The sequence below is a fragment of the Bombus vosnesenskii genome, unplaced genomic scaffold (assembly GCF_011952255.1).
Source record: "Bombus vosnesenskii isolate JDL3184/JDL3185 unplaced genomic scaffold, Bvos_JDL3184-5_v1.1 scf7180000014105, whole genome shotgun sequence".
NCBI classification, from domain to species: Eukaryota; Metazoa; Arthropoda; class Insecta; order Hymenoptera; family Apidae; genus Bombus; species Bombus vosnesenskii.
This window is the reverse complement of record NW_022883371.1, coordinates 4,144,025-4,170,147: the sequence shown is the minus strand read 5'-3', so window position 1 is coordinate 4,170,147 and position 26,123 is coordinate 4,144,025. Positions and strand designations below refer to the sequence as shown.

The 26,123-nt window shown below is 29.8% G+C and overlaps 7 protein-coding genes across 8 annotated transcripts; 4 read left to right on the top strand and 3 right to left on the bottom strand.

The window, feature by feature from the left end:
• The first annotated feature begins 91 nt into the window (after positions 1-91).
• LOC117239633 (synaptonemal complex protein 1-like) lies at positions 92-4,028 on the top strand. Its single transcript, XM_033505357.1, has 14 exons — positions 92-291; positions 355-453; positions 742-920; positions 1,175-1,338; positions 1,415-1,587; positions 1,667-1,727; positions 1,798-1,924; positions 2,112-2,254; positions 2,327-2,438; positions 2,510-2,791; positions 2,863-3,333; positions 3,402-3,452; positions 3,524-3,622; positions 3,708-4,028. The coding sequence occupies exons 1-14, from the start codon at positions 195-197 to the stop codon at positions 3,825-3,827; spliced, it is 2,178 nt and encodes a 725-aa protein (XP_033361248.1). The 5' UTR covers positions 92-194; the 3' UTR covers positions 3,828-4,028.
• A 250-nt stretch (positions 4,029-4,278) lies between these two features.
• LOC117239634 (glycerol kinase) lies at positions 4,279-7,360 on the bottom strand. The gene is made up of 9 exons (XM_033505358.1): positions 7,024-7,360; positions 6,375-6,633; positions 6,039-6,262; positions 5,724-5,930; positions 5,527-5,637; positions 5,196-5,449; positions 4,904-5,109; positions 4,678-4,809; positions 4,279-4,600 (listed from the first exon to the last, which is right to left on the bottom strand). The coding sequence occupies exons 1-9, from the start codon at positions 7,096-7,098 to the stop codon at positions 4,515-4,517; spliced, it is 1,554 nt and encodes a 517-aa protein (XP_033361249.1). The 5' UTR covers positions 7,099-7,360; the 3' UTR covers positions 4,279-4,514.
• A 581-nt stretch (positions 7,361-7,941) lies between these two features.
• On the top strand, positions 7,942-16,160 carry LOC117239631 (vigilin). 2 transcript variants are annotated; one of them, XM_033505354.1, is made up of 23 exons: positions 7,942-8,042; positions 8,147-8,215; positions 9,216-9,418; positions 9,496-9,711; positions 9,793-9,999; positions 10,094-10,309; positions 10,393-10,576; positions 10,646-10,960; positions 11,047-11,156; positions 11,237-11,393; positions 12,111-12,286; positions 12,382-12,513; positions 12,592-12,738; positions 12,798-12,956; positions 13,037-13,171; positions 13,274-13,492; positions 13,565-13,700; positions 13,789-13,940; positions 14,024-14,152; positions 14,234-14,344; positions 14,405-14,602; positions 14,720-14,938; positions 15,322-16,160. In XM_033505354.1, exons 3-23 carry the CDS (start codon positions 9,257-9,259, stop codon positions 15,541-15,543), a joined length of 3,702 nt encoding a protein of 1,233 aa, XP_033361245.1. In that variant the 5' UTR covers positions 7,942-8,042; positions 8,147-8,215; positions 9,216-9,256; the 3' UTR covers positions 15,544-16,160. The 2 variants fall into 2 exon arrangements, with proteins under 2 accessions (XP_033361245.1, XP_033361246.1); XM_033505355.1 differs by having other exon boundaries at positions 8,012-8,030.
• A 244-nt stretch (positions 16,161-16,404) lies between these two features.
• On the bottom strand, positions 16,405-17,900 carry LOC117239641 (dual specificity protein phosphatase 19). The gene has a single exon (XM_033505364.1). The coding sequence runs from the start codon at positions 17,860-17,862 to the stop codon at positions 17,281-17,283; it is 582 nt and encodes a 193-aa protein (XP_033361255.1). The 5' UTR covers positions 17,863-17,900; the 3' UTR covers positions 16,405-17,280.
• A 27-nt stretch (positions 17,901-17,927) lies between these two features.
• On the bottom strand, positions 17,928-19,684 carry LOC117239640 (tRNA pseudouridine synthase-like 1). The gene is made up of 6 exons (XM_033505362.1): positions 19,485-19,684; positions 19,087-19,224; positions 18,854-18,988; positions 18,641-18,787; positions 18,326-18,560; positions 17,928-18,198 (listed from the first exon to the last, which is right to left on the bottom strand). Exons 1-6 carry the CDS (start codon positions 19,529-19,531, stop codon positions 17,956-17,958), a joined length of 945 nt encoding a protein of 314 aa, XP_033361253.1. The 5' UTR covers positions 19,532-19,684; the 3' UTR covers positions 17,928-17,955.
• A 498-nt stretch (positions 19,685-20,182) lies between these two features.
• LOC117239639 (pickpocket protein 11) lies at positions 20,183-24,435 on the top strand. The gene is made up of 8 exons (XM_033505361.1): positions 20,183-20,547; positions 20,755-20,946; positions 21,136-21,217; positions 21,319-21,558; positions 22,460-22,687; positions 22,822-23,006; positions 23,332-23,459; positions 24,081-24,435. The coding sequence occupies exons 1-8, from the start codon at positions 20,438-20,440 to the stop codon at positions 24,179-24,181; spliced, it is 1,266 nt and encodes a 421-aa protein (XP_033361252.1). The 5' UTR covers positions 20,183-20,437; the 3' UTR covers positions 24,182-24,435.
• On the top strand, positions 24,252-26,053 carry LOC117239635. Its single transcript, XM_033505359.1, has one exon. The coding sequence runs from the start codon at positions 24,563-24,565 to the stop codon at positions 25,844-25,846; it is 1,284 nt and encodes a 427-aa protein (XP_033361250.1). The 5' UTR covers positions 24,252-24,562; the 3' UTR covers positions 25,847-26,053.
• The last annotated feature ends 70 nt before the right edge of the window (positions 26,054-26,123 follow it).

Genomic DNA, 26,123 nt, shown 5'->3' with positions numbered 1-26,123 from the left:
AATCTGTGCGGAAAAATAATTTTATTGATAGAAATATTTATCTCCATATAAACAATTTTATATAATATAATTATTTTGATTTAATGATATTTATATAATATCATTATTACAGGAATTCTATTGTTAATACGTAAAGTTTGTCACATTGTCAATTAATTTTTGTTTACGTTCTAATTCAGTGACGATCGCAATAAATGCAAAAGATGCAGCAAGAGGAAGATAATCGCAAATTTGAATTCGCATCTTGCAACATAACTCCAAAAAAATTACAGAGAACGCCACGAGATGCTGGTAAGCTTTAGCTACCTACATTTCCACTTGTGAACAATAAGTAAAGTTGTAATTGTTTTGTAGGATCTGAAAGGAAAGATATACTGTCGGAAGTTAAACGTAGGATTCATTCTACTCCTCAAAATAGCCCGAATAGACATCCGAAAACTCCTCAAAGTAGCGGTATAATATATTCATTATAATAAATTTATAGTTAGACTTTCATGCATTTATACGAAATATAAAAGTACGAAGATATACAGAATACATGATATATGTAAAATGTCCAAAGTAGAGTACTCGTTGTAATTTTTAATAGATAAACCAAGTCTTTGTTTAAGCTCTATTCGTTTAGCGTAATTTATAAAAATATAAATTTGCACGATTATCCGTGATCTATTCATAATATTATATAAAAGTAATATAAATCATCTTAGCTAAATACTAAATGTATGAAATGTTTTACCGTAGGGTCTTTTAGAAAAGACGTGAAATTGCACTTAGAATGCACAAAGCGAAAGATTCCGTCACCTCATAAGGAGAGCCTCGAAAAGATTCAGAAAACATCTCCAAGCGGAAAATTCGTCAATACCTTAATAGGACAGTGGTACAAACTTACGGGTGTTCGAACAGCATTGCCCCAAACAGTAGTGATTATAATTTTTGTTCTATCGTCCATTCTTTATTCATGCATTCTATATCAAGCATTTAAAGACAACGGAACAACATGCAAAATTCAAAAAGAAAACAAGTTTATAATCTAAAAATATTATAAAATAATGGAGACTTATTAAACGAGCGATATTACTTTCAAAATTGTTCTATTGTCTTTTATTCTACTAAAAAGTCATTATTGAAAAGTATTGAATAAAGTTTGATTATTGAACAAATGTTAAATAAACAGACACAAGAAAATTCCATCACGGAAGAAATGAGGCGAATGTATGGAATTGAAGAACGGAAGATTCAGAAGTTGCAGAAGAAGCTGCAGAGTGCTGAAGAAACTATATCTTCACTTTCTGCATCTCATGAGGCCGAGCTGCGAGCTAAAGAGGACATTTTGCAACAGTAACATATTTGTCATAGATTATTTATACATTCCTTGCAGTTAAAGAATGATTGCTATAGAAGTATTAATGTCTAGATTGAACAGCGATTGGGAATCAATTACTAATTATTATGATGAAATATCGGAGAGCCTGAAGGGGTTTCAACAGCACAAGGATAATTTATCAAAGTTATATAACGACGTCATTATTACACAACAGTCAACGGTGAAGAAGCTACAACAGGAATTAAGTACTATGAAATTGAAAGGTACATAGATACGTAAATTTCACTAGAAACTTTGTTTAAATATATTTGTTTTAATTTTGGTTAATATGTTTTTGTATAGATGATGCACAGAGAAATATTGTTAGTACAATTGAAAACAAACTAAAGGATCAAGAGAAAAGGTACTTAGGAAAAATTTATGAATGACTTATTATATAAGTAATGGTCAACTTTTGTCTAATTCATTATTAGGATACATGGAATGATGATTGCTGAGACCGAATTGAAAAAACAATTCGAAGATATGAAGGATAAATCGACTTCAGAAAAAAATTATTTGCACAATGTTCATGCAGAAGAAAAATTAGAATTAATGAAGGTCAGAAATATAATATTTTTGATCTCTACATTTTTCTTCCTTTTTACTTTAATTTTCCTATTTTGAGTAGAAAGACGTGTACAATCTTGTCTCCTCCGAAGGAAGGAAAATATTTTACTTGTTTTATCACCATTGTTATCATAGATGTAATAAACGTGTGAAATATTGTAAACGATTATGATTCCAGAAGCAAGAAAATCTCACGTCGATGAATCAAGAACTGCAAGTGCAATTACAGAAGATTACGGAAGAAAAACAAGACCTAAGTACCGCGTTAGCTGAAAAAGACGATAAAATTGTAAAATTGCAGGAGGAGATCTCTACATACAAGTAAGCGTTTTGTGAATTTAGATTAATTAAATACATATTTTAAACTCCGTTACTTTATTGGTTTTGCGACAGAAATAAAATCGGAGATTTGCTTTATCGCAACACAGAATTAAGTTCAAAATATGAAACGTCATTCGGAAAAGAAGAAGAACTATCAAAACAATTGCAATGGAGAACAGAAGAAGTATAGTGATCTTATGATTTCTTTTAAATATCCTTTTATATATAATAAATACATTCTACACCTCGCAATAGGTCGAGAAATTACAGGAAAATTTAAATACAAGACAAGAACTAGAATCTAGTTTAGCTCAAGATCTTGAGATAATTGACAATAAATACCGTAACGTGCAAAATGATTTCATAAATGTAGAAAACAAATTAAAGGAGACACAAGTTCGTAATTTAAATCTTGAGCAGTCTTTTGATATTATGAAACGCGATAACGAACATAAGATTGTAGAATTGAATAGAAAAATTGAATTCTTAGAAAGAGAAAAAGAACGAATGATTTTAGAGAAGCATTCAAAAATACAGGTATAATTTTAAGAAATAATTAAAAATTGTAAATTTACAAATAGTCACTCAAATTCATTTCTTGCATATAGGAACTGGAGCACGCTTATAACTTATTAAAAGAGAAACACGAGGCAGAAATAACATCCTTAAAACAAAAATATGATGTTAAATTAACAGAAATGACGAAAACAGTAACTACACAACATTGTGCCTTTTTAAAATTAAATGAAACTTTAAACAAAATGAACAAAGATAATCAAAATAGACAAACAAATTCTGATCAATGTACAATAGCAAATCGTAACAAACTGCAGGAAAACTTGGGAACAAGAATGCAACCACTAGTAGAATCTAACGATAATGTAATTGAAACAAGAATTAAAGAAATAGAAAGCCAAACGCAAACAAGTCAAGTTCGTGAAATGAAAGAGCAACAATTTCAAGACCAAGAAAATGTAGATAGGTCGAAAGCTATATCTAAAGATAAAAACGAAATGTCGGATCTGGAACAAGATATATATAACTTTAGTGATATAGAAGTTAACAATGAATCACAAACTGTAAGTTATACATATAACATGTTAACTTTGTGTATAAATGAATTTATATTGAATTTATGTAATTATAGGTATTGTCACAAAATAGGAAACTTCGATTCCAGTTAAATTCTCCAACAAAGGTGAAATTTATTGTTTAATATTACTTTTTTTAATAATACAAGATAAAGCAAAAATAATACTATTTTTATAGATTGTTGAATATACAGAAAACTATCCTAATTTCTCTCAAAATAAAAATATAACGCAATCGAATATAAAAATAAAGAAACAGCAGGAGAAAAAAAATGAAGTAATATTTTCAGATAAGTTTTCTTTGAAATTTCATATATTTTATATCTGATTAATAAAATTAAGATATTATTTTATACAAATAGGATAAAAATAATTCGATAGTGAAAAAAAGAATATTTAAAACTCGTGGCACTGGATTACGGCAATATGGAACTACAAAAAATCTTCAATATGGAACTCTTGGAAAGATTTCTAAAAAATAAAATTTTATATAATATTATCATTAGGATTATTACATATATATTATTATTACATATACATATTATTATTACATTTAGGATTATTACAAAATGTATTATTTCAAATTTCAACAATATGTTTTTTCGTAATCGCTTAAAATGTATTTTCTCAATATAATTACAAGTATGTTAATTTATCACTAATCAATTTGTAGTAGTTAAATTATGCAGATATATAAGTTGTATAAGTATACACTTTATTTGTAGGAGTTACAGATATGGTTAAAAATATATAAACACATAACAATTATTCACAAAAGAAAAGTTTTTTCAATAACAAATAATAATAATACATTCAATCAATATATTCATTAACAAAATATACATAATACTTCATTGATGAACACACAACTTATGTATAATTTTGACTATTTTACGTACATAATATATATATATATATATTTCGAATCTGGAACAAGATATATATAACTTTAATATTGGACCCTCCATTTCTATTATCTTCCAGATTGTTGTGTCCATATTTAAATGATGTAGCATATTAGATTTAAACATTCCGCAATATTTAATCAAATCTATATACATGTATCCTGATTCGAACAAGATAGTATTTACTTTTTATGTACTCCTTGATTTAAATATCATTAAATTTTATATTATCCTTTTTATTATTTACAGTAATACTATCTTATTTTAATTGTTTATTAAAGTGGTAGAACAATCCCATTTCATAGATCTTTCGACAGCCATTTTCCACTTAGAATACCTTAAATCTCTTTCTGAAATATAAATATATGAAATTATTATTAACTTATTCTCTTTTGCATTCTATCCTTTTATTCAAAAGAGTTATTACCATCATCTCCAATTTCTGGTGAAAATGTTGTAACTTGCGACGCGTCTACATCGCTGATATCAACAATACCTACTCCAATACCAGCTAATATAGCTGCTCCTAATGCTGTTGTTTCTACCATATTGGGTCTCACTATATACATTATTAAAATGTTATTATTAAAATATAAGTGAAATATATATGTTCATTGCAGGTAAAGGTGATATCAATGAAAAATGTTACATACCAACTTTTATTCCTGTTAGATCAGCTTGTAGTTGCATAAGCAAATTATTTACTGTCATTCCACCATCAACTTGTAAAGTTGTTAGTTTCGTTCCGGAATCTTTAATCATCGCTTCTAAAATATCTCTCGTCTGAAAACAGACAGCTTCTAATGCTGCCCGGACGATATGATATTGCTGCGTATCTTCAGTGATACCGCAAATCACTCTAGAAAATGTACGCATCTTGTAATTAGCAATATCAAAAAATAGGAGTAGCGATCTTCTGAAATATTATTATTACGGTTTACTTACCCTCGTGCATCTTGTTGCCAATATGGTGCGTATAAACCAGAAAATGCAGGTACAAAATATACGTCTCCAGAATTTCTCACACTTTCTGCCATGTCTTGAGACTGTGTAATATTAGCGAATAGTTGTATATTATCACGTAACCATGTTAAAGCTGCCCCACCTATAGCTACTGAGCCTTCCAATGCATAAATTGCTGGTTCTTTACCCATCTTATATGCAATAGTTGTTATAAGACCCTGAGTCGAATCTACTTTCTAAAATGATAAAATGAATTAGTTTTCAGTAAAACGTATATTACACAATATATTGATTGACAGAAATAAATACATACAACATTTCCAGTATTGTAAAGTAAGAAACAACCAGTTCCATAAGTAGCCTTTGCTTGCCCAGGCCTTAAGCATAATTGACCAAGAAGTGCTCCTTGTTGATCACCTACACACTTACATTTAAAGGTAAAGTATGTTAATTTAATCAATCAAATTTGAAACAAAATTAATAGCTGGATATATTATTTTAAATATTTACCCCTGCTATAGGTACACCAGCAAGAACTTCTGGATTAGAAACTATTCCATATACTTCAGCACTAGATCGTATTTCAGGCAGAATATGTTGTGGAATTCCAAAAAATTGACATAACAGAGGATCCCATTTTAATGATTCAATATTCATTAACATTGTGCGAGATGCATTTGAAACATCAGTTATATGTAACTGACCTTTGGTGAGATTCTATATGATACAAATACGATTTATTTCATCGAGAAATAAATTATGAGTGAATCAATTATTGTGATATTATGTAATAATATATGAATAAAAATAAATAAATGGACATACCCACATAAGCCATGTATCAATTGTTCCAAAAGCACATCTTTCTTCATCAACTGCATGTTTAACAGATGGTACATTATCAATAAGCCAACGTATTTTGAGAGCACTAAAGTATGGTGACATTGGAAGGCCACAAATAGGTTTCAAATAATTTTTGTTTCTTGTTTTATTAGGTACACTGTCTAATATACCTTCTAAAGTTGTGGTAGTTCTAATATCTAGCCATACTATAAAAAATAATATTAATTTTATTTTAATACTCTTACATGTGTATAATATATGTTTAAATATATATGCTATGAATACAAAAATATCTTAATAATAAACCACATACTTTACCTATTGCATTGTGTAATGGTTCTCCTGTATTTTTATCCCACATTAAAGTAGTTTCTCGTTGATTGGTGATCCCAATTGCTTTAATATCTGACGCGCTCATGCCGATATCTTTTAATTTTTCTATAGTCTTTTTGATACATTCTATAACAGCTTTTAAGATCTCTTTTGGATCTTGTTCCACCCATCCTTCTTGTGGATATTTTTGTTTAATTTCAATTTGGTGTGATGCTATTACTTTCCTACGTAAGACATCAAACACCTAGAAAAAAATACATTGCACTATACTTTCTGTATTATACATAATTTTTCTACATATACTCTACTACTTATCATAAAATAAAGCTACAACAAATTTTATATAATTATAAATAAAAATTTAATAAAACAACGATCAAAGCAGCTTATAAATTTTAACTTACAAATTCATAAAAGGACCTAACAAAAATTAAAATAAAAATCTTAATGTGGAATATTGTTAAATAGGAAACTATCGTTCAGTTTAAAATAGTATAACATATCGTAAAGTAAATATTGTGGAGAAACAACCGCATGAACACAGTCTATATGAGTTCAAATTCCATTCAGAAATCTCAGTTGGCTGTCAGTTGTTTTCATTGTTTGAATTTAAACACAAATGAAGTTTACTTACTAAGAATCTAGCGCTACTCGTCCCTTCGTCAATTGCTCCTATGAATGGACCCGTGCGATTGATGTTTTCAGGCATATTTTTCCTTCTTTTTCTCACTTGAAGTTCGTTATTAGGAAAAATATTTAAGCATATATAATATTCGCGGAATGACCTATGTTCAACCTTTATTCTATCATGTTACATAATGATACGCTTGAAATATAAAAGTTAATCAACGATAACAATGTTCATTGCTAGTAAAATTAAACGAATTACTTATTCATTTTCTTTACCGTATATTTCTTCATTGATCGCATTTCGAATCTATTTTATAGCAAATAGTACACTAATTTTTTACAACATTATAGTCTGTGAATGATACAGAAAAAAATTAATGAAATATTTTAATATATCGCTTATTTTGTAAGTTTGTTAAATATGAGAGAAATAAATTTAAATATTGACTCCACATGGTGTCATTTTTTTCCTTTTTACGTAAAGGTAATATGTATAGGAATATACATATAATATAATAGCTATAGAATAATATAAAAATTATGAATATTCACATCTTTTTCACAAAATTTAAATATAAAATGCTGGTACAAAAAATATATGTATATATGTACTAAAATGTAATCATTGTTAGTGATTATATTTCCTATCAATATATTCTTATTCATTTTTTTTATTTTTAATTTCACTGCATATACAATAATTAGACAACAAAAAGTTTTTACTTCATCATTATAAAAATTAAACATTTGGCATTGTGCATGAAAACACGAATGTATTTATTCTTCAGAATTCCTAACAAGTAAATTCTTTCATTTATTTTAAGTATCGATACGTAGTTTTTACGTAAAAAGAGGTGTAAAAGTGTAAACATTTTTTTGTGGAATACAACTTTACTAGCGTTATTTGTATTCTAAGGTTTGCAATGAGAATGCTGCTTGACATCTCTGCATTATAGTAACTTTCTGCAAGCCAGCTAGTACCTATTTATCGCATTTCACTTTGCGTTACCGGTAAGGAAAGACGTACGTTTCGTGAGAGTAGTGGACAATTACTTGCCTAATGATAATTAAATTAGATTAAGTGGTCATCTTAGTGTCTAATAACCGTGAATTTTCAAATGTTTCAGGCAAATCACTAATAAACTGGCTTCGTAATACACGTTTATTACTTGGCCGGATTTCTTTATTACGGTAGAGTAAGTATTATGTATTTCGTGATATGTCGTGACTGCCCATACGAAACTCTGTCTCTGTCTCTGTCTGTCTCTCTCTCTCTCATTTTCTCTCTATGTATTTTCATCTCTTTCCTCTTCCTGTCTTTCTCTATCTGAATATAACGACAGCCTTAGATTACCTATTTCTTATTTCGATGTAGAAATACGCAAACATTATTTTTGATCTATGCAACGTGCATGTATTCATTTCGAAAAGGTTAGCGATCTTGTGACGTGTCAAGTGAATACTTCATTCCATATGGTGGTCACTAGCTCAACTACTCCGTGGTCATTGACATGCTGGCATTTAACTTAAATCCGTTTTCCCATTTCCCGTTTAATATATTAATCGTCACGAATTTCTATCGCTGTCTGCCAATTCTTACTACATTTGTCAGCCGCGAAATCATTAAGCAAGAATTTATGTTAAAAGACGATATTAAACGGGAATTTTACAAAGAAATTTTTCAACGTCCTGTAATTCCTGTAATAATATATATGTTATATTTTTTTCATACTCCTTCCGTCATTTTCTTTTTCATTTATATTTATACTTTATATATTTGTTTAATGTTATCAAATGATCAGTTTAAGTTATGAAATTATACATACATATATGGAGAGCTGAAGATCATAGTGGTGTAAGTCATGAAAAATTCTGCATTTAGTAATCATGCTATATTACTATTATATTTCTAAGAATTGAAATATACTACTGAATCCAAATTCTTAAAATCTTAACTTACACAACCATGATTCTCAATCCATTGTATGTGATTTCATGTAATATAAATGTAAAGTGTTAACAAATATTGTAAATAAATTTGATAATGAATTAGATTAAGTGATTTCCTGTCTTTTGTTTTGAATTGAGTGCAATTTAATTTAGGTATTTCAGATTTAAAAATTAAAGTATTATTCAATAAATTGCTTGTTATTTTATGTGTAATCTAAGAAATATATTAATAATTATTGATTATAGTGCTACTGTAAGGACTTGGCACGAAACAGGACAACCCCAACATGCAGCAGCAGTCAGTAATGGAAGAGGGAACGGCCTATGAGCCACCTACCTATGATGAGACATTCCCAGTTCTTCCTGAGTCAGCCAGTTCAAGTTCAGGAAAATTAAATATTTTCTCTATAAATAATAATTTACAACTTGGACGTATAACTATTACACAGGTACAAATTATTTAGTTGTAACACATGTATACTTCCTTTATAGTTGTATATTTCATTGCTACTATTTTGTTGTTTAGATGTTTCGTGTACCTGGAGAGGAACGCAAATTTGATCATAGTGACAAATTTGGAGAACGTGAATCCATACGTACGTGTAAAACAATAATGAAAGAGACAAATACAATCATTGAAATAGCTACATCAAAAGATCAGTCTCTAACATTCCTAATAACTGGTAAACAAAATCAAGTATTGGAAGCCAAGCGTCGAATTTTAACAACATTTCAGACGCAGGTTACATATTATAAATAAATGTAATATTAGAATTAGAATAGCAATTTGTAAAAACTTGAAATTTTTACTTGATTACTGCAGGCAAGCAAACAGATTAGCATTCCTAAGGATCATCATCGTTGGATTCTTGGAAAACAGGGGCAGCGTCTAAAAGATCTAGAAAAGACAACTGCAACAAAGATAAATGTTCCATCTGTGCAAGACCAGTCAGATACAATAACTATTACAGGAACTAAAGAAGGAATAGAAAAGGCTGAGCATGAAATTAGAGTGATTTCAGATGAACAGGTAAGAGTACTATATTTTAATTACATTATATTTAAATTGTAGTGAAAAAATAATATAGTTATATTATTTTGTATAACAATGGTTTTCTCATTAGTCAAGAAAAGCATTTGAAAGAATATCTGTGCCAAAAATATATCATCCATTTATACATGGTGCACATAATGAGAATCTCAATGCCATGATGGCAGACACTGGTGCTCGAATTAATATTCCCCCTGCTTCTGTTCAAGAAGATGAAATCACCATTGCTGGTGAAAAAGAAGGTGTTTTAGCAGCAAAACAAAAAATTGAAGCCATTTATAGAGATATGGTATGAATGATTAGATAAAAATTATTATTAAGCAGAAATTGGTCTATATGTATTTCAGAATTAAACCCGCATTTCTGATTTAGGAAAAGAGATGTGCAATAGTATCAGTTGAAGTTCCAAAATCTCAGCACAAATACGTCATTGGTCCACGTGGTAGTACAATAGCAGAGATACTGCAAGTAACTGGTGTGAGTGTAGAAATGCCTGCACCAGATTCTCCTACAGGAACTATTACTCTTCGTGGACCTCAGGAAAAGCTTGGTCAAGGTAATTATAATCCTTTAAATAATTATAATATTGTTTTATTTTAATCCATTTCTTAACCAAATGTTATAGCACTAAATAAAGTATATGAAAAAGCGAATAGTGTTCGTACAGCTGTGGTAAAAGCACCCGTTTGGATTCATAAATATATAATAGGAAGGAAAGGAGTTAATATTAAACGTATTACGCAAGAAATGCCAAAAGTGAATGTAGAGTTCACTGGAAAAGAAGATAAAATCAAAATCGAAGGTCCTCCTGAAGAAGTAGAAAAAGCACAAAATGAACTTCAAGTGATGGCTAGTGATCTTATATCTAAGCTCACTTTTACAGAATTAAATGTTGATCCTAGATTTTATAAACATATTATTGGGAAGAATGGATGTAATGGTAAGTTCTTTGAAATTTGTTATGTGACATATTTTGTATTAAAATTTTAGTTATTTCTTTCTATTTTTTAAATACATTTCTTATAGTAAACCGAGTAAAAGAAGGAACAGGTGTTGTAATTAATATCTCTGAGAATGATGGTAGTAACATAATTCGTATTGAAGGAAATCTTGCTGGTGTGCTCAAAGCTCAAACGGTTTGTAATACTTCTTTTATATTCTATGAATAACACATAATTTAAATTTTTTGCGTTATAATATTTCCGATTTGTTACAGGAGTTAGTAGAAATGGTGAAAAAATTGGAGAATGAAAAAGAGAAAGATGTAATAATAGATCATCGTTATTATCCTAGTATTATTGGAAATAAGGGAGATAATATTAAAGAAATTAGAGATAAGTTCAATCAAGTACAGATCACTATTCCTGGTCCAGGTATGTAGCGTGATATATGTATGCAATAACTAGAACTCGGATTTATGCCAGGTACAAACATTTGAAAGACCTCGGCTCTTGTTGGCATTTAGCCAATAAGAGCTCAGTATGCATATTTAGAGTGTAGGTCATATTTATCATTTTCTATTGTAGCATATTTTCGTTGTTTTAAATATGAGACCACTAATTTAAAAGTTATTAGAAAGTTATAGTAAAAGGAATCCTATTTTCAAGTTCTGTATATTTTATATAAAAGTTATAATTTTAGGGGTAGTAATATTATTGTAGTATCGTAAACTATTATAATTAGTTTATTAATAATAAATAGATTAAACAGATGTTAATTAAACAGAAAACAATGGTTATTTAACATGAACTAATCGTAACAACGTATTATAATTAAGACAACTAGATAATTAATTAACAACTCTCGTCAACACAGATTCAACTCTCTCTCAACAATGCTAACAACACTATCTCAACAACGCAACCCACACTCTCTGGCTTCTCAACTCATACTCCTGTTAATTCGTTTATCGTCCCTTAGCAACCCCTTGTCTTTTGTCTTAGCCCCACCACGCACATGCTCAGCAACCGCTTATTTATAATTTGCACGACACCCCCTAGGCCCCTCGACCACAATATTACATTATACTTATAAAAAAGAAAATGTAGAAAGACTTAAAAGAAATAATTAAACAAATTGTTTATTTATAGGTGAAAAAGGAGATATAGTAAAAATTAGAGGGCCTAAAGAGGATGTAGATAAGTGCCATAAATATTTAATGAAATTAGTAAAAGAACTCAATGAACATAATTATGTCTTAGAGGTACCTATTTTCAAGCAGTTCCATAAGTTTGTCATTGGAAAAGGTGGAGTCAACATTCGTAAAGTTGGTATTCAAATATCTTATCTTAATTATGCATGCGTAATTATTATCTTAAACATAAATTATAAATAAAATAATTGTCCGTATTTATAATTTAGATCAGAGAAGAAACACAAACTAAAATCGAGTTACCTGCCGAAGGTGAGAAAAGCGATGTTATAACCATCACTGGCAAGAAAGAGAATGTAGAAAAAGCTAAAGAAATGATTCAAAAAATACAAAATGAATTGGTAATGTTTATATCGTTATATTATAAAAATATTAAGTTGTTAATTGTGTGATTGCATTGAGTAAATGTTTTACATTAGGCCAATATTATTATGGATGAGATAGTAATCCCACCAAAGTTTTACAATTCTCTTATTGGTACTGGTGGAAAATTAATTCACTCTATTATGGAAGATTGTGGTGGTGTTGCAATTAAATTTCCTACAGCAGAGAGTCGGAGTGATAAGGTAAAGAGTTTAATTTAAATTATCAACACTAAACATTAATCTAGCTGTGTTCTTTATAGGTAACTATTAGGGGGCCTAAAGAAGATGTTGAGAAGGCAAAACAACAGTTGCTTGAGCTTACAAATGAAAAACAATTGTCCAGTTATTCGGCTGAAGTACGTGCCAAAGTACAACATCATAAATTCCTTATTGGAAAGAATGGTGCCAATATTAAAAAGGTTTGTGAGCTAACTTATTGCATATCTTATATTACATAATTATATATTAATTATAATTTATCAGGCTTTATTTATTCTAGATAAGAGAATCCACAGGGGCACGTATAATATTTCCAACGGAAGCAGATCAGGATAAGGAAATAATTACAATTATGGGAAAGAAAGAGGCTGTTGAAAAAGCTAAAGCTGAACTAGAAGCTACAATTAGCGAAATCGTAAGTCTTTAATATCTTTAATTATGTTAAAATTCGCTTTAACTTAAAATTATTCTTCATTATCTGGATCAAATTATTGTTTATGTTTCATCTGTTTTATAGGATAATATTACTGAAGGTGAAATTCGCATTGATCCGAAGCATCATAGACATTTTGTTGCTCGGAGAGGAGGTGTATTACATCGTATTGCAGATGAATGTGGAGGAGTACAAATTTCATTTCCGAGAGCTGGCGTCGATAGTGATCGAGTAATTTTAAAAGGATCACATGAATGTATAGAAGCAGCGAAGCAACGAATGCGTGAAATTGTACAAGAATTGGTAAGTTTTGTCTTCTTGTTTCTTCTAATTTCGTAATTATTTTATACATAAATTATGTGTGTTGTTTCCTAGGAATCAATGGTGACAGAAGAATGTATAATACCTCAAAAACATCATCGTACAGTTATGGGAGCAAAGGGACGTAAAGTGCAGATGATTACATCTGAGTATGATGTACAAATAAAATTCCCTGATCGGGAAACATATGGTTGGTATAAAAAATTTCCTTTAAAAGAGTTACAGGAATGTTACCAGTTTAGAGTTACAAGTTTTTGATTGGAATATTCATATTTTAGATGAACAGCGTGTAGCAGAACAAATGAATGGTGAGAATGGTGAAGTTCCCGAAACTGTTCCAGCGTGTGATGTTATTCGCATTACTGGGCAACCAGAAAATGTAGCTGCTGCTAAACAAGCGTTGCTTGATCTAGTACCAATTACGATAGAAGTTAGTACTTTTATCGATTAATTTACATATCAAATAATTTGACAAATGACGAAAAGTTGCATAAATTATAATATTATTTTTAGGTGGAGGTGCCGTTTGATCTTCATCGCTCTATAATAGGTCAAAAGGGTCGTGATGTGCGGGAACTAATGAATACATATGATGTTCATATCATGTTATCTCCAGCGGAGGAAAAACTTGATTATATTAAGGTATATGCGATATAATGTTTAATATCAAAGTGTAACATCAATGTACTGTTTAATATTAGACTAATATTATATTCTATTTAGATTTCTGGAACACCACCGTGTGTTGAAAATGCAAAACAAGCTATACTCGATAAGTGTAAAGCTTTGGAAGCTGAACGTCAAGATAGAGCTTTGAAATCGTTCGAATTAAAGGTACGTTTGCTTATATTTATAAATAAACATTTTAAAATAAAACAACGCATTTTATTTTAGATTGAAGTTGATCCAGAATATCATCCAAAGATAATTGGACGAAAAGGGGCCGTGATTAATAAAATACGTAGTGATCATGATGTTCAAATTAATTTTCCACGTAAAGGTGATCCAGAAGAACATATCATTACAATCACTGGTTATGAAAAAAATGCTTGCACCGCAAGAGATGATATCATGAAAATTGTTAACGAATTAGTAAGTATATTATTTGTCTAAAATATCATTTTCTTTTAAATTAATATTTTTTATTAAAATATCACTTTTTGTATATAATGATTATTAATGAAAACTACTTTTTTTCGTATAATTTAGAATGACTTGACGAAAGAAGAAGTGCATATAAATGCTGCTGTGCATTCGCGTTTAATCGGTTCGAAAGGAAGGAATATTCGTAAAATAATGGATGAGTTTAAAGTTGATATTAAATTTCCAAGGAAAACCGATCCTGATCCCAATATTGTAACAATTGTGGGTACGGAAGAAAATGTAGCTGATGCAAAAGATCGTTTATTGAATTTAGAAGAAGAATATGTAAGTTCACTACGAAACATACAGGGTGGTTGGTAACTGGTGGTACAAGCGGAAAGGGGATGATTCTTCGCGGAAAAAGAAGTCGAAAATATGGAATAAAAATTTTTTTTCATTTTTTTTTTTAAATTTTTCCATCGAGACAACGGTCTACAGCGAGATCCGTTATAACGTATCGCACGCGTACCGAACGAAAATTCAAAGTCGATTTTTTCGAAAACAAAGCCTCAAACGACAAATTTTTATTCCATATTTTCGACTTCTTTTTTCGCGTAGAATCACCCCCTTTCCGTTTGTACCACCAGTTACCAACCATCCTGTATATACAAGTTTTTATAAATTATAATAAAAAAGATTCTCTTTATATAATATTTATTAAATTTCAGATTCAAGACGTTATAGAAAATGAGTACCGCGAAAATTTACGTTCACCTCAACGCGACGAAAGGAATTCTGGAAATTCCGGGTTTGTAGTGAAAGGAGGACCTTGGGAGCAGCAACAACAAAGTGCTCCGAACACCGCTAGCGTTGAAGAATTTCCGCAATTTGCCGGATATTCTCACGTACCTGTAACTAATCCTGATGGTCCTTGGGGTGTGAAACGTTAATACTTAAATAGTGTAAAAATCAATGAAACATATAAGATAACATTATATGGTAACTTTCCTCTGACAAACCATACAGAAGGGTACATACATTAGTGCTAGGTGGTTCCCTGTTCCATTACTGATGTTGCTGCATACGACCTGGCCACTCTATTGGACTCTGATACTGGTTTACTACATAACGTTTGACGATGGTGTTTATATTTACAGTTCATATACTAATTACCTATGTATCTGTAACTGTAACGCATGATTTTAGGTTGATTGCCATGTTAGAAATATTCACACATACAGTCAGACGCAAATTGCGCGTAATTTCATTTGTCACAGAAATATCCGATTTCTTAATAACTTTTATTGCTGCTGATATGCCTTTCAGGTACAGATATGTTGTACTTAAGACTGTGGCTTCGTAGGAACTAATTTTTTATGTATATTATATATATCTCAGATTGTCTCTATCTGTATGGATTGCGTGGTTAAATGCGTTTGCGTTTAACCAAGCATGTTTTGTTAATTTATTTATATTTTTTGTACATATAAATTGCATTTTTTTGTTATGTTGGACTTAAGTGGAACTGTTTTTGAACCACATTATAATGATATTAGAGTCTACACAAATTTTTTGCTAAATGTGAAACTTTAAGGTCTTTCTAAGGAAAACGTTCCTAGATATAATTTCCTGCTTTTTTATAGCTAGTATAATTAATAAGATCGCTTTATACTCGTCAAATTTCACTGCGCTATAAAGTGAATGAATCTGCCAACAAAAGATAAATATGGTCATGTATATTATTAAATGCTGGATTTAATGTGCATTGGGGAACATAATCTTTAGAAGGCCTTGCTATTTTTGTACTGCTCTTGTGCAGTCATCAAAGACGAGACACGAGATCATTGGCGTCATTAAAAGAAAAGAATCATGAATATTTATAATGCAAGCGATACGTCGTATTCTTTGAATAGCTAATTTTATTTATTCTTTCTATTTTACTGTTTGCTGTATGATGTGCAAATTTTTGCATTCTACTATTTATGAGGCCAACTAGCTAAGAAAAAGATATTCGGTTCAAGTGCCTTGTCTATTTTCTTCAAGACAGCTCATTTCAATTGTTGGAGGAATGTGAATATTAGATTATACATAATTATATATAAATATACATATATATATATATATACACACACACATATATATATGTATACACTATATAAATATTGATAATAATTACATTATTATTATTATTATTATTATTATAATATATATATATATAATCGATATGATAGCTATTGTACTACAGGTACAATGATATACTACTATCACAAATAAAATAATAGATATTATCGTGTATACAGAAATTCATCTATATTTTTTAGATTTACAGTAATTTTTATAAAACTACTTGGTACGACGACTTGTATGTCATCTCCAATGCATGGTTTATACAAAAATGCCAGAATTAGCAATTTTAATATGCTTAGTTTTGGCTAAAAATTTGATAGATGCTGTGCATGAATGTACCTTTTCTAATGAATTATAAATACAAAGTAATTGTAATTATGAAATAATATTCTCTGTACACATTATGTCATGATACATGAATTCTACTGTAACAATATATATACATAATTAATCTATTGTTAAAATAGTGTTATTTTTTCCTTCTATTCTCTACAGTAATAACTTTAAATTTTATAAATTTTAATACAATTTTAATATAGTAGGTAATTTGTAATTACCTACTATAATATGTTTGAGAGTTGTGCTTTTTTTAATTGCTGTACAAATCCTTCATTAGGTTTAATACAATTTCTTACACTTTTTACTTTATTATATGCATCATCATAAGATATTTTTTCGTAAGCCATTATATAAGATATAACAATTGCTGGTGAGCGAGATACACCAGCATTACAATGTACAAGAATATTTTCATCTCGATGTTCGTGTATGATTTTAATGCATTTCTTAATTGCTATGAGTAAATCAGACTCAGGTAAATCTAACAAGTCACAATAATAATATTTGATGTCATCAAATTTTACTGATGCATCAATACCAATGCTTAAAATATGACGAATTTTACGCTTTTGCAAGATTTCTTTGCTTACAACAGGATCTTGGGAACTTAGGAATAGTCCTTGTATTACATGTGCAATCTGTAAGTCTGGTCTATCATCTATGACAAATGGCGTAGCAGTAGAGGACAATTCTGTGTTTATTCCATCAATCTCTACATATTTTTGACCAAGCGTGTTGGTTACAATAGTCTTGCATTTTTTTAATTGTAATTTTTTACTTCTTATTAGACTATTTAAGTCCATTGTCAATGTACTTTACTAGTACTTTAAAAAAAAATAATTGAATTAATTAAAAAATATTATTTGGTGATATTTGTATACATTCCTAGATGTATATTATACTTCAGTTTCATTTAATGGTATGACTATTCCATCATCGGATATTTTATATTTTATAATATGTTCATCTAAGTACTCTTGGTTATATCCTACATTCAAAAGGTATAAACCAGTTGCTGGTACTGGCCGTAAAATAGGTAGAAAATTTTGATGGCCAGGAACTTGTAACATTACAGTTATATCTTTTTCTGTTATTTTACCTGTACCTAAAGCAATTAAAGTAGCTACAATTCGTCTAACCTACAAAAAATAATTTATTAGAAAAGCACACATATTGCAAATAAAAGTATTAATATCATTAACACATCTATTGTAATGTACATTACATACATTCTCTCGTATATAAAATAATATTTATTAATTATACCTGCTTATATACAAAAGATTTTGATGAACATGTAAATTCCCAAAATTCAAAATTTTCAGAGAGAGGATCAAACGGCATAAGTGGAGAACCTTTCTCAAAAGTTAAGCTGTACAAACTCCTTACATAATTAATTGGTTTGTTTGATATAGTTTTTGCAGAAAATGTTCTGAAATCTTTTGTTCCCATAAAAAGTTGTATTGCACGTTTTATTCTTTCAGGATCAAAAGTATCTGACCTGTAACAAATACTTCATAAGATTGATAAGTTATGACATAATACTAAGTTATGACATGATACTTATGACATAAGTTATACTTAAGGTGCAGACAATAATCCATTTCCATTATAGGAATTTTGTGATCATTGTTATTCTTAGCTCTCAGAACTCTATAAAGATAAGTTCTAGAATTTGCACATTGTCTTACATGAAATGTATCCTTTACTGGAATTACTTCCAATACCCTTAAAACGATATATTATTAATTTTTAATGATCAAAAAATATAGGAATTATTAAACATTTGATTACCTTATATTGTGACCGCAATTAATAAGATACCGATTAACATATTTAAGTGCCGTTTCAGGATTGTAAATAGCATCATACTTATTTCCTACATCAATATGAGCTGAATTATGTATCGCATGTACACCTTGATCTGTTCTATAAATTTGTTTCATCAATATAAATCACATACCTGTATATAATTAATATCTTGCAATATAATGTCAAATAAAATTGACAATATGTAGAAACATTACCTGCTACAACAAGTTAATCTTGGCCATACTATATTTTTTGAAAGCAACGTTGAGAAAGCACTTTCTATAGCACCTTGAATGGTGTCAATATCATATATCTGAATATTTGTATTTTTAACTATATTTTTTTGCATTCCACTAAACATACAAATAAAATAAAAGTAATAAAAGATACGTATTTTATATATATATACACATAATTTGTATTCTAATATCTTAAAAACTGGTATTATAGAAAATTTCATTTTTAAATTCTACATTTTATTCTTTACCTACTGTAATCTATATAGAAATACAAAAAAATATAATTTTTTTAGAAGTAACTTCAAACATGAATGTGAGTTCATATAAATTATTAAAAATAGATATATGATTATGATTATAAATGATAATTGTACCTGTACAGTGTACCAAGATATGAAAATTTAATAAAATATCTTGTCATTTTTTTAAATTTAAAACAAATGCAACATGCGTTTTCAATTACTTAATATAAATTAAACAATAATTAGTAAAATTTATGATATACAACTTATCTTCGAAAAGCTAACCTCAAAATATACGCAAATGTATACACATTTACCGGTACTCCACTCCATCACGTGCACGTGCTACATGCTTGTAAATACCTATTACATGTCTGCAAAATATAAACTTAGAGAATAAAAATGAAATAAATGTAATATAAAAAAATACATCAATAATTATTTATTATTAAGAAATTTTAAATTCATATATTTGTTATAATTTAGTTTTTGTATATTTTGTGTACTTGTTGGACTATACCAGGCTAATATCATATCTGAAACATTGACTAATGTACGGATGGAGCAGCAAATACTTTTACTATTACTGCTACTATTCGTTATAATTTATTATTATAAAAATACATTAATATATATATATTGGTAAAAGGAAAGAACATAATGAGAAGGGAACTTGATATCTCTTTTTACAAAATTTATTGTTTGTTTTAATTATTGTAATTATAGTGAAACGATAAAAAATGACTATAAATATCTTTTATCCATTTTTATCGAATTACTATCAATTTTTTATTAACTTATTTAATTTAGTTTAAATTATCTATACTTACTGCAATAAAAGTGAAACAATATAAAAATGAAATATTCTATTCAATTGATCTCTAAAGATATAAAATAATGCATGAAACAAGCTCAGCTCGCGTAATAAAATAATCATAAACTTATGCATGCATCCAGTGATTAAATCAAAATGTTTGTATAATTTATGAAATAACTCGTACCATATTTAATCGATTCGTTTATAATTAAGAAAGCAGTTTATTTAATTCGATTAGTTCAATCTAGAACGTTAGTTTAGCATAACAATGAAGGCAAAATTCGTTTGGTGGTGGAAAATTATCAAACAATATTTAACAAATTGTACTATCCACGGTGTTAAATATCTTGTGAACGATCAGCTTTCGTATATAGAAAGGTAAACGCGTCTATTTAAAAATTATTATGTATAAAAATCACAATTAACACTATTAACATGTACCGATGCAATGTTTTAAATTTTCCTTCTTTTTTTTATGTAGATTGAAAATTTATAATATGAAATATACAATTAATATAGTGGGATAGAAATAATTTTAATTAAATAATGACGAAGCAACTTTACATTTTTACAACTAATTTACAGATTATTTTGGCTAATTTTTTGTGCACTGTCTTGGTACGGTTGTGCAAATATGATTAATGATGTAGTGAGAAATTATATTCAATATCCTGTTGCTTTAACTACCGAGACTATATATGTTGATTGGCAAACATCCTTTCCTACGGTTGCTTTTTGCATTACTTCCACTTCCGCCATTAAAAAATATTTCAAAAGGTACGTTAAAATTTTAGTTTAAGAAATATTTTGCCATTTTGCATTATCGTTAAAATTTAATTACAGGAAATTTGTATTACTATTAAGCAATTTAAAATATTATTATATTTGAAATCGTAATTACTTATATTACAAATTAAAATATAAAAAATTTGTTATTTTCTAAATGATATCTGTCCTTTTTTTAAGAAACCCGGGATTGTTCACCAATTATTCCAACCCGAGTTTCCTCCGTGCATCGACGGAAGATCTTTTGTCTCTTTATCAAGAGGTGAATGATTATTAATTTTCTTGCAGTTAGATAATCACATTTATCGGGCGCTAAAGTTGAAATACTGTAAATATGTATCTCTCTACTTTTATTTATCACAGATGCGTGTTCCTTGCGAAGAATTCTTAGCGGAATGCACGTGGAACAACGTAAAATTCGACTGCTGCACTGAATTTCAGGAACTGAGGAAAACTGGCGTGGGATATTGCATCGCGATGAATACGTTCCATTTGAAACCCGGCGTACATTTCTTTGTGAATCGCACCGTGAAGTACGGCGATCTTATCGTCGATATTCGATTAGATGCAAAGATGAAGAAATATCTTTTCGCTGGATTCACAGTTCGTACTTGTTTTTTTTTTAAATAATATTTCTATTCAGTTAACTGGATCACATTTTAATAAAAAAACTAGTATAATTATAGAGTTAGAACTTAATGAAAACGAATTAATAATAGTTGGGTCGATTTTAGTCTTTAGATATAAACATGATATGCTTAATTTTTAATAAAAAACAGCATTAAAAATAGATCTATAAATAAAAAATTGTTATATTTAATAATATCCGAGTGGCGACTTAACTCGCCCTACTTAAAAGGTTGGTTAACAAGTTAAATAATTTAATTAAAAAATATTAGCTATAATTCGGTCATTAATTTAATACTTAAACAAGTAAATCACTTCCTCACGTGTTTTTGCAAGAGTAAACAATAGAAGGAACAATATTGGGTGATCCAAAAGGAAGTATTGATCAGAGAGTTACAGTTATCCTTAAAGAAATACGGCAGCGCGTAATTAAGGTTTTTTTTAAAAGTCAAAGCAAATATATAAACAAAGATTTAAAGTATCTAAACATAGTCTGATCTTTTGATAAAATGTTCCATGTGCGTTACAGTTAGCTTCATCAATTAGCTGAGGACGCGTTCATATGATATACAATACACCATTAATGAATCATCAAGCAGCTTTAAAGAAACACAAATTGATAAAATTTGATCCTTCTTATATCCTCCAGACAATTAATTAAAAGCTTGCATCATTTAAAATTTAATACTAATCAAACATGTTTCTTCAAAAGTAGTTTTTAGTTGTAAGTTCAATGCACAAAATGGTACGTATTACTTTATAAATCAAACTAGAGAGCCTGTTATAAATTACTATATTGGTTTTAAATACTGTTATATAATACTGTTTCAAAATAAAAAGAAAAGAAATACTCGATACAAAAATTATACACTTACAGGTACATCTTTTGAATAATTTGAAGTTACCAATGCTTAACAATGTGGGGATGGACGAGATACGTATAAAAGCCGGAAAAACGACCCGAGTCGAGTTCATAATGAAAGACACGTTCAACGAGGTTGGCGTGAAGAATATTGCTGCTAAGCACAGGGGCTGTCGGTTTCGCGACGAAATACGAGCGAACAATCTATTTAACATTTACAGTAGCGACTCGTGCTATCTGGAAGTACGTCAATCTTTTTTTTTTTGTCGTAACTACACCGATGTATTTTCGAATATACAATAATCCTTGCCCATTGTTGGCCGACAGAGCTTGATTTATATGTCGGCACTAATAAATTAAGTGGTATTTATCGCTAGGTAATTATAGAACGAATGATAAAGCTTTGCGGATGCGTGAATTTTTATTATCTCGTACCCCAAGGGGCAAGAGCTTGCAACGGCACCGAGACGGTCTGCATAATAGCCAATAAAACGAATATCGACTTGCAATCGCTCAGAGACGAAGAATGTCTTCCGGATTGCGAAGGGACTTTGTTGCTCGTGTACGAATTCTATAAAAATATTATGCTCGGATCGAAAGTTTTGCATGAGATAGTATAGTTTCCTTTATTTTATGTATGAACACGTTTGAACGCACTTGTGGAGTTGAAGAAAGGCATTAATTGAAAGACAATTAGCGTAGAATATCTTGAAAATATTAAAATATCCTAAGATCGCTTGTATCGTACAATGTAGCACTCATTCTTTTGAAAGTAATTATTTTATCTCTTCTAAGCACTATATTAGACACAAAATATCTGTTAATTTGTATTTGTTTACAAACTAATTTATAATGCTTTTAAGTATAAGTGGTATTTTGTATTGCAGAAATCGATTGGAACCCTCTGAATATGATACTCCCAGTCAAATGTATGCACGACTTCATTTTACCTTGCTATCACATCCAACGGTGCGTTATCGTCGATATGTGGTTAACGATCTTTTAGATGTTATAGGTAAACGATTAACAATAGTAATTAATAGTGACAATTATTTAGTCATTTGTAATAAAATATTATATAGATGTAGAGGAAGAATATTTCTCGCGCATTTTTTTTTACAGATCTTTTCATTATCAGCGCTATTTTTATCAACTATTAAACAAGCTGTTCTTCCGACATTGACGAAGCAATTGGGAAAACATAATCACATAAATTAATGGAACATTACAACCATATAATTATAATCATACTGCCAGAATAAAAGAAAAATTTATTTTATAAAGTAACAAATTTTCTCTTTGAGATAAAGATATATACAGACCGTAAAATAATTAGTATGTTGAATTACTCATTATTATTTTCCTTGATTATCAATTGTTTGATATATGAATTCCTCTACTGTGATTACCATGTAGGCAAATTTTTATTTTTGATATTTGTATGGACATAAAGCTAGAATGGAGAAGTTAGTATCCATTATATTACAATAACCAAACAAATTTGACTTTATATTTGTAATAAGCTTTTCTGATATTTCAAATATTATTATATGTTTCTAAAATTTGTCAATGTCTGAAACACCTTGTACCATATTATCTTACAACGTTACGTTATCTGATTGTTTGTTATTTTTAGTTTCTGTTGGAAGTGCGATTGGTCTCTTCATGGGTGCCAGTATCTTAAGCATCTTCGAGTTACCGTATTGGTTATTTGTTCGTCGAGACAGAATAGCGTAAAATCCAAATCTTCATGAATTAAAGTATTAGAACGTGGACAAAGAACGATTTATGTGACCGTGTCAGTTATTGCTTTTTTTAGCGTTAAAGTTAGCTGTTGCACAGGCTTAGCATGCGTAATAGAATGAAGAGACAGAGCAAACATTACGATGTTTACACGTACTCGATAGTAGCGTAATCCGAATCATGTGGCGCACAGATCTTTTGTCTCGTTGCCGCTTTATCTCAGCACTGATTGTCGGTAAATATACACGCTAAAAAACAGGTACAAGTACCCTGTTGTAAATTCATCATAGATACCTACGGTCTAAAAAGGAAAGTAGCTTATGGTTGATGCTTATATAAAGAGGATCAGTCGTTACGATAGTTACTTCCTCAACCATGTCAAAATCAGAGCTGGAGGTTCGAATCGCGCCAGAATACTCGATCAGCGGACAACATCTATCTAATGTGGATGCTTATCGAAATTTATTCACCCTTCAAGATGTACAAGCTTTAGTGAAACATGCAACAGGCAGCAACACAGTGGTGCACAAATTCTTCTTGAGATCATATTCTGATGGGAAGCTCGGATTTTTGGGATCACATCAGAAGCTCAGCGTGGAAGTCAAAACCGCAAATGGGAGAGAGATCCTGTCCTTCTTCGTTAAAGTCGTGCCGTACGATGTACCCAGTCAAGCTGAATACGTGCTTGATAAATGTGTCTTTCTAAAGGAGAAAATCTTCTATCGTGACATATTTCCTCAACTGTATCATGAGTATAAAGATGAACCATGGACTGCAACTTGTTTCTTGGTCAAGGAGAATCTCCTGGTATTTGAAGATTTAGGTGTTAAAGGCTATTCGTTGAGGAATAGGTTATTCGACAAAGAGCTCATTGTATCCAGTTTAACATCCATTGCCAGAATGCATGCATCCTCTCTGTTAGTGGAAGCACGTTTTGGAAAGTCTTTGAAGAAAATGTATCCACATGCTTTCGTTGAGAATGCTTTCTCCGAGACTGGCAAGACTAAAATGTGGTTTCAAGTAAGTGTGAATGCCATAGTTGCTGTAGCTAAACACCTTGGTCTGGATGCCAGTATGATACCAAAAGCTTGTGAAGAAGTATACGCAGCCTTAGAAATGTCAGCTACAAAAAGAAATGTTATTAGTCATGGAGATTTATGGGGGAATAATCTGATGTTCAGTAACACAGTACCTCCCAAGTGTTTTTTGGTAGATTTCCAGCTAATAAGATATTCTCCTCTGGCGCACGACGTGATACAATTGTTGTATCTTTGCGCTGATCGTGATTTTAGAGAAAAGTGGGAAGAGGCTATGCTGAAGCATTACTATAGTGTGTTGTGTGAAACACTGACCTCAGCAAAATCAGTTTCTGTGCAAGTTCCATCTTGGTCAGAATTAGTTGAAGGGATGGAAGAGCAGAGATTATGTGCTCTAATCACTGCAGCTATATATTTCCAGACTGTGTTATTGGATGAAAAAGTAGGTGCAGAAATTATGAATAATTCTGACAGTTATCATGAGTTTGAATTTGTAAATAGAAACGAAACAGTGCTTAAAATAATGAAAATTGATCCGGTATATAGAAAACGATTATCAGAAACTGTTACTGAATTGGTTGAGTTCAGTTTCCGATTAGATAAATTACCAAAACCGACATAACGTTATGAAATTTCTTATTACATAATAACAAGTTTTCTTACTCACACTTTATGACAAATTTTTTATTTTAAAATTTAAATCACATTGTATTAATTAATCGTTACATGGTGTTCCACTGTATGTACATTATTTATATATGGACATTGTTCACAATAAAGTAATATCATAAATAGAATTTATGAAATAAAAGTTGTTCTTTCTTGTTTCTGTATTCGTTTAAATAATCTATTAAAAAATTTATAATCACTATTTTTTTGCCAATTATTGTATAAACAAT